Genomic DNA, 13,458 nt, shown 5'->3' on the forward strand with positions numbered 1-13,458 from the left:
CTTATATAACTCATAATTATAACAAATGACCCCCAGGGCAGGGCCTCTTTTCACCCCAGGGGCATAATTTGAAAAAACTTGTTAGAGATCCACCAGGCAATGTTACACACAAAATATCAAATGCCTAGGCCTTGAACTTTCAAGCAAGAAAATCTTTAATTTTTTTCCTATATAAGTCTATGTTAAACTTGGTACCCCCAGGGCAGGGCCTCTTTCCACCCTAGGGACACAATTTTGGTAGAGAAACACTAGGAAAGGCAACATACTTTATATCAAAAGCCAAGGCCTTGCAGTTTCAGGCAAGAAGATTTTTAAAGTTTTTTTTTCCTATATAAGTCTATGTAAAACATGAGACCCGCGGGGTAGGGCCTCTTTTCACCCCAGGGGCACAATTTGAACAATTTTGGTAGAGGACCACAAGGCAATGCTACATACTAAATATCAAAGGCCTAGATCATGTGGTTTTAAATAAGAAGATTTTTTAAGTTTTTTACTATATAAGTCTATGTAAAACTTGTGACCCCCGGGGCAGGGCCTCTTTTCACCCCTGGGGCACAATTTGAAAAATCTTGTTAGAGGACCATAAGATGATGTCACATGCTAAATATCAAGGCTCTACGCCTTGCGGTTTAGGACAAGACGATTTTTAAAGTTTTTCCTTTCGGTTGCCATGGCAACCAGAGTTCTGCATGGAATTAAATTCTTTGAATAATTTTGAAAGGGGACCACCCAAGGATCATTCCTGTGAAGTTTGGTGTAATTCTGCCCAGTGGTTTTCAAGAAGAAGATTTTTTTAGAAAAATGTTGACGGACGCACAACTGACGACGGACATTGAGCGGTCACAAAAGCTCACCATGAGCCTTTGGCTCAGGTGAGCTAAAAAGCGCCATAACTGAGCTAAAGTCCTTATCCTAGTTATGTAGTCTTGCCTACATTATGTAGACTATGATGGTAAACAAGTGGTCAAAGTTTCAAAGCCAAATGAGAAAGAGAATCAGGCAAAATATGGTCTGATATGAAAAATTTAACTGATTTCCAAGTCCAAAACGGGCCATAATTCAACCAAAATAGTTGACAGAGTTTTGTACTCTTGCCTACAGATGGAAATCATGATAATAAGCAAGTGTTCAACGTTTCAAAGCCACATGTCAAATAGTTTTGACAAAACATGGACTTGTACGAAAATTGTAACAATTTCCAGGTCATAATTCTGCCAAAATAGTTGACAGAGTTATGTACTCTTGCCTATATATAGAGATTGTTATAATAAACAAGTGATAAAAGTTTCAAAGCCATATGTCAAACAGTTTACACAAAATATGAACTGGTACAAAAAACTTAACCAAGATTTATAAGTGAAAAAGGGCCACTATTCAGACAAAATCTTTGATGAAGTTACGTCCTCTGGCCTAAAGCTGGACATGGTGGTGTTACACATGTGTTGGAAGTTTCAAAGCTTTATCTCAAAAGGTTTTGTCAAAATGTGGACTGGTACAAAAAACTTAACCAAGGTGCCGTAGTGAGTAGAATAGCTCTACTTATTCTTCGAATAGTGGAGCTAAAAATGAATGTAGATTTTTCACAGCACAATGTGTCAATCTGTCAGCTTTCAAAAAAAATCTTCTGAAATAAGCATATAGCTTCTAAAAACAGCAGCGTAACAAAACAATTTGAATTAAAAAACAAAATTTAAACATGCACCAAAGTTAAGAAATGAAACAATACCATAGGTAATACATACTTTCCATGGCTCGGCATTTTAAACTCTACAATACACAATTACTCAATAGAATGAAAACCTTTTTTTTCAGTTCTACATGGTATAGTGACAGTTACTAAAATGTGCTATTCTACATAATGATCAGAGGGCAAATTGCCAAACTCTTTAATTGGCTTTTAGTAAAATCAGTTAGCAATCAAGAGCATAATGATATGATATGCTATATCTTATACTGACACAGAATATGACACCATCAGAAAAACAACTGTGTGCATGCACACTATTCTTAACCTATCTATACAACACACCTAGTCTGCTTTAACAAAATGCATAAATTTAATCAAACTGATAAAATTAGTCATACAAAGCAATATTGTTTGTTGTTACAGCCCAGTGTCACAGTAAATAACTTATTTTACATTTTTTTGTAGATTTTTTCTGTTTGTGTACAACTACAAACCAGTAAGTATTAACCCTCTTTTGCAAATTATACTCTCTAACTCATCCTTGACAATGTTTTTTACTTCCAAAAATGTCCCCCAGACTATCTGTAAGCACTTTAGTTAATTTGAGTTCCACAGAGCAAATAATATACACACAGCAGCAGTTATTGTTTGCCTTCACACCCTGTAACCAGAATCAATCCAGGAATCTGCTACATTTATCCTATAAAAAATCCTGTGACGAGTTTTACTCACATTGGATGACATGAATGCACATTTTGATACGAGTGATATGGACACTTGTATGATTTAGTTTGCATAGAATTACGAGCCAGCCCCCACAACTCCATTGCACGTTGTCGACGAAGTAATCTCTCGCGTTCATCTGACGGAGACTTCCACATGTTTTGCTTTATTTAAATGTATGAATTCTTATTAATCCATATTGATATGAAAGTATGTCTAGGTGTGTTATTGAATGTTACATCGACTTCAGCTACATCTGGACTTGGTGACATATGGGAAACTGACATACCGATAAAACAATTGTACATGTCCTATTTAATCGTTATCAATACATATTTGCAATGAGTAGTTACTTTCTCTTAATAGTAGCAATCTTTGCTTGATTCAAATCTTGGGACTAAAACAATGAAATAAGTTAATGTTTTGGGGGATACCTGAAATTTGACATCACCAACTCATAGAAAGGAAGAACTGTTTTACAGCACATAAAACATGTATATTATTCTACAAAATGATTGCCAATTTACTGGTATATGCCTCGAGTTTGGGAAAAGTACCACATGAAGGGGCCACTCTTCTGAATAGCTCAAAGCCTTAAAATTATTAATACAATTAATAATATTAAAACAAAATCTCATTTTTAGAAAACTGTTACATATCTTCATTTTGAGGCATTTCCAATAATGTCCTAGTGCTAAAAATTAACATAACTATGTTTATTGCATGCTTTCATATTTCACTGCAAAACTAAATTTTTATTGACTATAGATTTGAAATTTTAATCAGAATAGAAACTTTGCATTGCCACAACACTTGTTGTACAGAGTCAGCTTTTGATGGTGAACAAGTGTTGCAAGTTTTAAAGCAATAGCTTTGACAGTTTATACGAAAAGCTGACCTAAACACAAAACTTAACCAGAAAATCTGATTTTCTCAGTCCAAAAGGGGCCATAATTCTTGCAAAAAGCAATGTAGAGTTACAGTACCTGCTGTGCAGAGTAAACATTTAATGGCGAATAACTGCTCCAAAAGTTGACCTAAACGCAAAACTTAACAGTTAAATTACATGAAATGCAGCAGTGAAGAGCTAACAGTTGCCATAGTGAGACAGGATTGATTCCTGCTCTCAAACATGTATCAATGCATATCTAAACTACACAATGTCATGTTTGTAGCTTATTCAGACTGAGAGCAATCAAAGCAGTACATCCAGGTTCCCAACCTTAAGTTCAAAATGGGCAAATATTTACATGAAATTTTTTCGGCAGAAAAAAACAGTTAAATTACATGAAATGCAGCAGTGAAGAGCTAACAGTTGCCATAGTGAGACAGGATTGATTCCTGCTCTCAAACATGTATCAATGCATATGTAAACTACACAATGTCATGTTTGTAGCTTATTCAGACTGAGAGCAATCAAAGCAGTACATCCAGGTTCCCAACCTTAAGTTCAAAATGGGCAAATATTTACATGAAATTTTTTCGGCAGAAAAAAACAGTTAAATTACATGAAATGCAGCAGTGAAGAGCTAACAGTTGCCATAGTGAGACAGGATTGATTCCTGCTCTCAAACATGTATCAATGCATATGTAAACTACACAATGTCATGTTTGTAGTTTATTCAGACTGAGAGCAATCAAAGCAGTACATCCAGGTTCCCAACCTTAAGTTCAAAATGGGCAAATATTTACATGAAATTTTTTCGGCAGAAAAAAAACAGTTAAATTACATGAAATGCTGCAGTGAAGAGCTAACAGTTGCCATAGTGAGACAGGATTGATTCCTGCTCTCAAACATGTATCAATGCATGCCTATAGTGAGACAGGATTGATTCCTGCTCTCAAACATGTATCAATGCATGCCTATTCACAACAATGTTGAACAGTCAATAGTTAATACAACTCAAACAAGACACAAATATGACAATACCAATAAAAGACATCTAGAATGTAAAACTGCAACACCTTGTTATCTACATATATATATATAAGCCAAACAGTTTCTTATTTAATCAAGCTTCAAACAACAGATCACAACTGGCTATTTCAGTCAAACAGAAAAAAAAAAATGCTTTTTTAATGCAAAAAATAAATATCTTCCAAAATGTGCTGCATCTCGTATATAAAGAACACTAAGCAATTTGCATAAATATAATTTATAGAAGAGAGATACTGTCATTTGATCAGGTAGAAACTTTGTGAACTTTTACAAGTTAAAAACGAGACAGACTTGTTTAAATGTGTAAGCATGCAGCCTTACTTGATAGAGGAAAGAAGATTTATTTATGTATTTGGGTTTTACGGCGCACCAACACAGTATAGGTTATATAGCACCAAACAGGACTACAAATTTTGGTTTCACATCTCATTTACATCAAAATAAAAACATGAGGTTTTTGAATAAGAAAATACAGCAGTCCGAGGACATAGTCTTGTGGAATGCCATATATTACAGATATCTCATTTGGTCACCTCCCAGACTACATACTGAATAATGTTGAGTACAAATGCCTTAGACTATCTGAGAACTTTCAGGAAAATTCTGTAGTCTTGACTTCAAACAGAAATTTCAGGCGATTTACCAAGTCAAATGCTTTACTTAAGTCCAGCAGAATTAAAACAGTTTGTTTGTGACCGGTGATGTTGTTGATCAGTGCATCTGTTAATCTAATTGGGTCTCGCAAGATCTTAAAGGTGGTTAATCACATTTTGGCAAATTAATGGATTTGTTCAAAACTTAATCAACTGATCATTTACACATATTTTTATTTACCAAGTTGTTAATACAAGTCAGATTTTCACTGGAAGTATTTTTAAAATTTGATTTTCCTATGGTTGCCTAACCAAGATAGAGTTATTTTAGCATGTATGGTAAAAATTGAAGAAGAAATGTATTTTGATTATGGAATGATATGAATATAAGCACTATTGTATTAAAGCTGTCAAATATTTGCATTGACGACTACACATTTTGCCAAAATTAATCAGAAATGCGAGTTTATAAAATTATAATTACCTTCCTTTGTCTATCTCAGTTGTGCAACCAAGATAGATGAATTTTGAGCTTACATACAATGGTGGCTGATTTCTGCCATTTCGCGTTTTCACCCCGCGACCCTGCCCAGTAAAAGCACAAGAATTAACAAGTTAAAATGTAGAACGCGTGGCGTATTTTATCGGTATTACAATTATTTAGGTCTGCCTTTACAACTGATCACGTGTCACCATTGTCACTAGAATTTAAACAAGAGCTGTCGGAGGACAGCAACACTCGACTATTCAACAGTCTTGTCAACTGAAAGAATATTAAAGTCTAAAAAGGGGCATAATTTTGTAAAATTGCGAAACAGGGTTATGGAACTTGTGCAGTGCATATCAGCTCATGCCAATGAACAATTGTGTGAAGTTTCAAACCATTCCCATAAGCGGGTACTGCAGGGTTTTTTTTCGGCCGTTTTTATAGCCGTTATTCGGCTATATTCCCAGTGCCAAAAAGTATGTATTTTTCCCATAATTAGTGCAAAAATTCCCAATCTACGTTCTGAAAAAAATTTCATCCAAACTGCACAAACATTGACCAAATTATGGACAATTTTGTAATGGCAGAAAGTTTAAAGAGGTTGTACAATGTGAAACAAGTGTATGAGAAAGTACTTAAAACACGTCTTTACTACATCCTGTGGGACTAAACATTTCCCAATTTGGAACATTTACGCGTCAAAATTCCCAATTTTGGGGGTATAGGCTATGTTCCCAAATTAGCTAGAAAAAACCCTGTACTGAGACATCAGCTTATATACAAAAACTCAATAACCAAAAAACTGCTAAGTCAAAAAGGGGCATAATTCTGTAAAAATGCAAAGCAGAGTTATGGAACTTGTGTCAGATCATGACAGCGAACAAGTGTGTGAAGTTTCAATCCATTTCCATCAGTGGGTACTGAGATACCAGCTTACATACAAAAACTAAACCAAAAACAACCAAGTCAAAAAAGGGGCATAATTTTATAAAAATGCAAAGAAGAGTTATGGAACCTGTGCATTGCATGTCAGATCATCACAGTGAACAAGCGTGTGAAGTTTCAATCCATTCCCATTAGTGGGTACTGAGATACCAGCTTACATATAAAACCTTAACAAAAAATTTCTAAGTCGAAAAAGGGGCATAATTTTGTAAAAAGCAAAATAGAGTTATGGAACCTGTGCAATGTAAATCAGTTTATCACAGTGAATAAGTGTGTGAAGTTTCAATCCATTCCCGCAAGTGGTTACTGGGATACCAGCTTACATATAAAAACTTAACCAAATCGGGACGCGGACGCATGGGTGAGTCCAATAGCTCTACCTATTCTTTGAATAGTGGAGCTAAAAATCCACGCAATGTATTTGAAGATGAGTTTCCACTGTTATCTAATTTACTTATGTTTTTACCAGTGATATTACAGAAAGTTTCAAAGTCTTCCTTTGTAGCAGAAAATTAACAATAACGTGAATCTATAACTTAATCATGCCTGAAAATAACTGTCTTTTTGACAAACCATGACAGATGAATTGGGACATTCACGGTTATTGCCAGGAATTTTGATCATCAAGGCAAACGTTCTGACAAAGTTTCATAAATATTGGGTTACAACTGTGGCCTCTAGAGTTTTCACAAGCTTTTTCTTTGATTTGACCGGGTGACCTAGTTTTTGACCCCACATGACCCAGGTTCAAACTTGACCTAGAAATCATCAAGACAAACATTCTGACCAAGTTTCATAAATATTGGGTCACAACTGTGGCCTCTAGTGTTCACAAGCTTTTCCTTTGATCTGGCCTACTGACCTAATTTTTGACCCCACATGACCCAGTTCCGAACTTGACCTAGAGATCATCAAGACTAACATTCTGACCAAGTTTCATAAAGATTGGGTCACAAATGTGGCCTCTAAAGTGTCCACAAGGCAAACGTTGCCGGGCGCCTGACAATGACCGGTCACAATGGCTCACCTTGAGCACTTCGTGCTCTGGTGTGCTAATAAAACACAGGGAGAAACATTCCAAACATTTAAACTGTATATAATTACAATGGGGACCAGATTTGGTATTACATTGCATATCGAAAAGTAAAACTTGACTGTCCAAATCGCAGAACTGACACGTGTCAAATGGAGTAAAATGACACTTGTCAAACGGAATATACATACGGAAAGTGGCATATTATTATAGCAGTTGGTTAAACATCGTTAATATTGTGCAAAAAATGTAACATGACGCTAAAATTAAAATTTTAAGCCCAGTAAATGACATACTACCGGTCTTTTAGAGAACAGGTACCATCTTGCGTGTCATGTCGTCTGCCTTAAATTGTTTTTGCATTATTTACTGTAAGTGTTTTTCGGCTGAACAGCATCGTATTTACTTAGATATGTGATCAAAATACAGCTGTGGTTGGACGTAAATCTAGTTATTATAAGTTCAAAGTTTTAAGTAAATCGCAAAGTATTCTGTAGAGATCATTTCTTGTGTAAAAAGTCACATGCATCAGCTTTCGTGTTCGCAACCATTTGGTGCATAATGTGTTTTGTAAGCTTGAAATAAAATTAATGTAATCATAAATCGTCAGTCTGATGTGTATTTGACATCTTTGAAGTAGTGACACGTGTTAGAAAATTAAAAGAAGCAAACACACTTAAGCGTGACGTAATTATTGAGTATAATAGCACAGAGATTTTGTTTGATTTTAAAGTCAAAACACTGCACAATCGCAGTCATGCATTAATCAAACTAAACTAAAAACAAGAGATCACAGAGTGATCTTGGCGCCCACCAATGTGCCATTTTTGAGTGTTCCAAATTTCAAGACTTATTGACTAGCTCAAGGTCAAATTTCATTTCAGTACACAACACTGTGCATGTGGTCTGAATTCGAAAGCTGTAGCTTGAGAAATGTGAAAGTAGGTCACTAGGTCAATGTCAAGGTCAAAGTTTGTTTCGGTACACAATCTTATGCATGTAGTCTAAATTTGAAGACTGTAGCTACAGAAATGTGAAAGTAGGTCACTAGGTCAATCTTAAGGTCAAGTTCATTTCAGTACACAAAACTATGCAAGTAGTCCAAATTTGAAGGCTGTAGCTTGAGAAATGTAAAAGTAGGTCACTAGGTCAAAATCAATGTCAAATTTTATTTCAGAATACAAAACTATGCATGTGGTCCAAATTTGAAGCCTGTACCTTCAAAAATGTGAAAGTAGGTCACTAGGTCAATGTGAAGGTCAAAGTTCATTTCAGTACACAAAACTATGCATGTGGTCCAAATTTGAAGGCTATAGCTTGAGAAATGTGAAATGAGGGTCACTAGGTCAAAATCAAGATCAAATTTTATTTCGGAATACAAAACTATGCATGTGGTCCAAATTTGAAGCCTGTACCTTAAAAATGTGAAAGTAGGTCACTAGGTCAATGTAAAGGTCAAAGTTCATTTCAGTACACAAAAATATGCAAGTGGTCCAAATTTGAAGGCTGTAGCTTGAGAAATGTAAAAGTAGGTCACTAGGTCAAAATCAAGGTCAAATTTTATTTCGGAATACAAAACTATGCATGTGGTCAAAATTTGAAGCCTGTACCTTCAAAAATGTGAAAGTAGGTCACTAGGTCAATGTGAAGGTCAAAGTTTTTTTTGGTACACAAAACTATGCATGTGGTCCGAACTTGAAGGCTGTAGCTTGAGAAATGTGAAAGTAGGTCACTAGGTCAAAATCAATATCAAATTTCATTTTGAAACATGGAACTATGCATATGGTCCAAATCTGACGCCTGTACCTTCAAAATGTGAAAGTAGGTCACTAGGTCAAAATCAAGGTCAAAGTTTTTTCCAGTGCACAAAACTATGCAGGTGGTCCAAATTTGAAGGCTGTAGCTACAGAAATGTGAAAGTAGGTCACTAGGTCAAAATCAAGGTCAACTCATGTCAAGGTTCATCTTGCCACTCAAAAATATACATGTGGTCCAAATTTGAAGGCTGTAGCTACAGAAATGTGAAAGTAAGTCACTAGGTCAAAATCAAGGTCAACTCATGTCAAGGATCATCTTGCCACTCAAAAATACATATGTGGTCCAAATTTGAATGTTGTAGTTATTGACAAGAACATTTTAAAAGCTTTTCCCTATATAAGTCTATAATGAACCATGTGACCCCCGGGGCGGGGCCATTTTTGACCCTAGGGGGATAATTTGAACAAACTTGGTAGAGAACCACTAGATGATGCTACATTACCAGTATCAAAGCCTTAGGCTTTGTGGTTTGGACAAGAAGATTTTCAAAGTTTTTCCCTATATAAGTCTATGTAAACCATATGACCCCCAGGGTGGGGTCATATTTGACCCTAGGGGTATAATTTGAACAATCTTAGTTGAAGACCACTAGATGATGTCACATACAAAATATCAAAGCCCTAGGCCCTGTGGTTTTGGACAAGAGGTTATTCAAAGTTTTTCCCTATATAAGTCTATATAAACCATGTGACCCCCAGGGCGGGGCCATATTTGTCCCCAGAGAAATAATTTGAATCATCTTGATAGAGGACCACTAGATGATGCTTCAAACCAAATATCAAAGCCCTAGGCTCTGTGGTTTTGGACAAGAAGGTTTTCAAAGTTTTTCCCTATATAAATCTATGTAAAATATAGAAATAAACAAAGGGCCATAACTCACTCATATATTGTTGAACCAGTCTGATTTTCAGGGGGACACAACTAGGGTACCAATACATCATTCTGACAATGTTTTGTCAAAATCCCCCCAGTAGTTTCTGAGGAGACGCGATAACAAGAAATTGTTAACGGACGGACGGACGGAATGACGGACGGACGGACCAAGGACGCAGAGTGATTTTAATAGCCCACCATCTGATGATGGTGGGCTAAAAATTACGGTCAGCAGTTAAAATTTAAGGTCGGTTGGGCCACCAGCAACACAACTATTTTTTTGGGGGTCTTAGCGGAGCGCTGAGCGAAAACACGCTAATTAGTGTGGTCGAGGGGCGAAAAGTCGATATTCAGCTACTCTATTGTGCTTTTGCCCCGCGCCCTCGCCATTTTAGTTACTAAATCTGACTTTCCGCGACCCAGTCAATAAGCGAGTTTTCGCCCCGCGCCCCCTCCATTGTAATGCTTATAATTTCGCCTTTTCGCCCAGCGACCTCACGATTTTATTTCTCTTATTTCGATTTTTTGCAATTTCGTTTTGTAAGTGTTACGTGTTGCAATTATTTATGTGGCTGATTTGTGCCATTTAGACTTTCGCCCCGCGACCTCACCAAGCCAAAACACGAGGATTAAGATGGTTAAAATGGTGGGGGCATGGGTTGAAAATTCGCTATTTAGCGGGGGCCCGGAGCAAAAACATGATAATTAGCAGGGCCGCGGGCAAAAAGTTGAGATTCAGTAACTGGAATGCCGGGGACGTGATGCGAAAACTCAACGTTTATGGCTTTTTCGCCCTGCTAAATAGTGAGTTTCGCCCCGTGCCCCGGCCATTTTAACTTGTTAATTCTCGTGTTTTTGCTTGGCGGGGTTGCGGGGGAAAATGCGAAATGGCAGAAATCAGCCATCATAGTTTGTCTTTCTCAGATGTGCAACCAAGATAGATTGAAAATAGATGAATTTTGAAGTTACATACTGTTTTAAAACATGCTTTTTGTTACATGAAGTTAAGATATCCTATATTCTAACAGGACCCGATTTGTTTTCCTATTAAACAAAGAAGGCTAAAAACTGTGTGTTGTTATTCAACAATCCATTTTTCTGACGTCACAATTATTATGTCATAGCGTTAGACGGCATAGCAGCTCACTAGAAAAGAAATCAGGCAAATATTTGATGGATATCATCAAGGACATACATAATAATCCTTGATAATGTGTAAAAATATATCTCAAACTGATCTGCTCATGAATAAAATAATTGTTTGCCGTTTAGATGTGCCCTCATGATATAATTCCTCGCATCTAAACTCCAAACAGTGATTTTATTCAATGACAAATGACTGTTTGGGATTTATTATTTCTTAAATATACATCTAAGGTAAAGTGACAACTCGCCTTGATGGCCATGTTTTATGATTAAAATAATTTGAACAATCTTGGAAGAAGGTCACACTAGGACCATTTGTGTGAAGTTATTCTAAAACAGGGCCAGCAGTTTCATAGAGGAAGACTTTTTAAGTTTCTACTCTATACATAGAGAAAAGTGACAATCAGGGTTGGCAAGCAATTACCCGGGGCAGGAAAACTCACCAGGAAAACCCGGGTTTTCCCGGGCTGGGCAAATACCCTCAAAAGTGGGTAATATTGGGCAAAAATGGGTAACAAACATAAAATCAAGGACACGCCTTTTGGCTATCCGCTACCGTATACATTTCTGGCTATCCTCGCTGGGACGGTGTCGTACCACCAAATTCTAAAATTGATTTGTTCATAATATGATAATTCTAGGGCCTAGTTAATTCCTAATCACGAGTGGCTATGGTGGTGAGGGGAGGGTTAAAGGAGTGGTCTCTGTCCGTCCGTCCGTTCATCCGTCCGTAATACTTCGTGTCCGGTCTATATAAATTAAACCCCTTGAAGGATTTTCATAAAACTTGGGTCTTGAAAATGACCACTTTATCAAGACGATATGCAGACCGCATGACTCAGCAATGCCGGCTCAAGGTCAAGGTCACAATTCAAGGTCAAAGGTTTGAGCCTTCCTTTTTGTCAATGTGCCCGCTCTGTATCTCCAAAACCCCTTGAAGAATTTTCATGAAGCTTGGGTCAAGAAACCACCTCATCAAGACGATGTGTACAACTTATGAGTAAGCCATGTTGACTCAATGTCAAGGTCACAATTCAAGGTCAAATGTTTGAGCCTTTCATTTTGTGTCCGCTCTGTATCTCCTAAACCCCTTGGAGGATTTTCCTGAAACTTTAGTCAAATAATCACCTCATCAAGACATGTGCAATGTGCAGAATTCTTGAGTCAGCCATGTCGGCTCAATGTCAAGGTCACAACTAAAGGTCAAATTTTGAGCTTTCCATTTTGTGTCCACTCTGTATTTCCTAAATCACTTGAAGGATTTTCGTGAATCTTTGATCAAATGATCACCTCATCAAGACACTGTGCAGACCTCATGAGTCAGCTATGTCTGCTCAAGGTCAAGGTCAAAGTCACATGTCATTATACTATGGCTATACATGGCCTGTAATATATTTCGACCAAAGTCATATGTCATTTTACTGTGGCTATCCTATGCCTGTAATATACTTCTGTATTGATGATATACAACAAACTCATATGTCATTTTACTGTGGCTATCCGTGCCCTGTAATATACTTCTATATTGGTAATATACAACAAAGTCATATGTCATTTTACTGTGGCTATCCGTGCCTTGTAATATACTTCTGTATTGATGATATACAGCAAAGTCATATGTCATTTTACTGTGGCTATCCGTGGCCTGTAATATACTTCTATATTGATGATATAAAACAAAGACATATGTGATTTTACTGTGGCTATCCGTGCCCTGCAATATTCTTCTATATTGATAATATACAACAAAGTCATATGTCATTTTACTGTGGCTATCCTTGGCCTGTCATATACTTCTGTTTTGATTATTTCGAACAAAGTCATACAGTATTTCACTGTGAGTATCCGTGGCTTGTAATATACTTCTATGTTGATGATATCCATCAAAGTCATATGTCATTTCACTGTGGCTATGCGTGCCCTGTAATATACTTCTATTTTGATGATATCGAACAATATCATATGGATTTTCACTGTGGCTATCTGTGACCTGTAATATACTTCTATATTGATGATATCGAACAAAGTGATATGGCATTTCACTGTTTCTATCTGTAGCCTGTAATATACTTCTAATTTGATGATATCGAACAAAGTCATACGACATTTCACTATGGCTATCCGTGGCCTTTAATATACTTCTATGTGTTCTATGTAAACGATATCGAAAAAAGTCATATGGTATTTTACTATGGCTATCCGTGTCCTGTATTA

The 13,458-nt window shown here is 36.7% G+C and overlaps 1 protein-coding gene across 4 annotated transcripts in view; it reads right to left on the bottom strand.

Moving 5' to 3' along the window:
- Positions 1–13,458, bottom strand: part of LOC123524483 (microtubule-associated protein RP/EB family member 1-like) — a 51,521-nt gene that overhangs the window by 27,429 nt on the left and 10,634 nt on the right. For 2 of the 4 annotated variants that reach the window (XM_045302711.2, XM_045302710.2), the window contains exon 1: positions 2,420–2,583. The exons of 1 other annotated variant lie outside the window; for it this stretch is intronic. In XM_045302711.2, coding sequence (XP_045158646.1) covers positions 2,420–2,568 — 149 coding nt within the window. In that variant the 5' untranslated portion in view covers positions 2,569–2,583. Of the gene's footprint in view, positions 1–1,742; positions 1,768–2,419; positions 2,584–13,458 lie in introns of those variants that run through there. One more of the 4 variants, XM_045302713.2, reaches the window with a different exon arrangement.

Source organism: Mercenaria mercenaria, chromosome 3, assembly GCF_021730395.1.
Source record: "Mercenaria mercenaria strain notata chromosome 3, MADL_Memer_1, whole genome shotgun sequence".
Classification (NCBI taxonomy): Eukaryota; Metazoa; Mollusca; class Bivalvia; order Venerida; family Veneridae; genus Mercenaria; species Mercenaria mercenaria.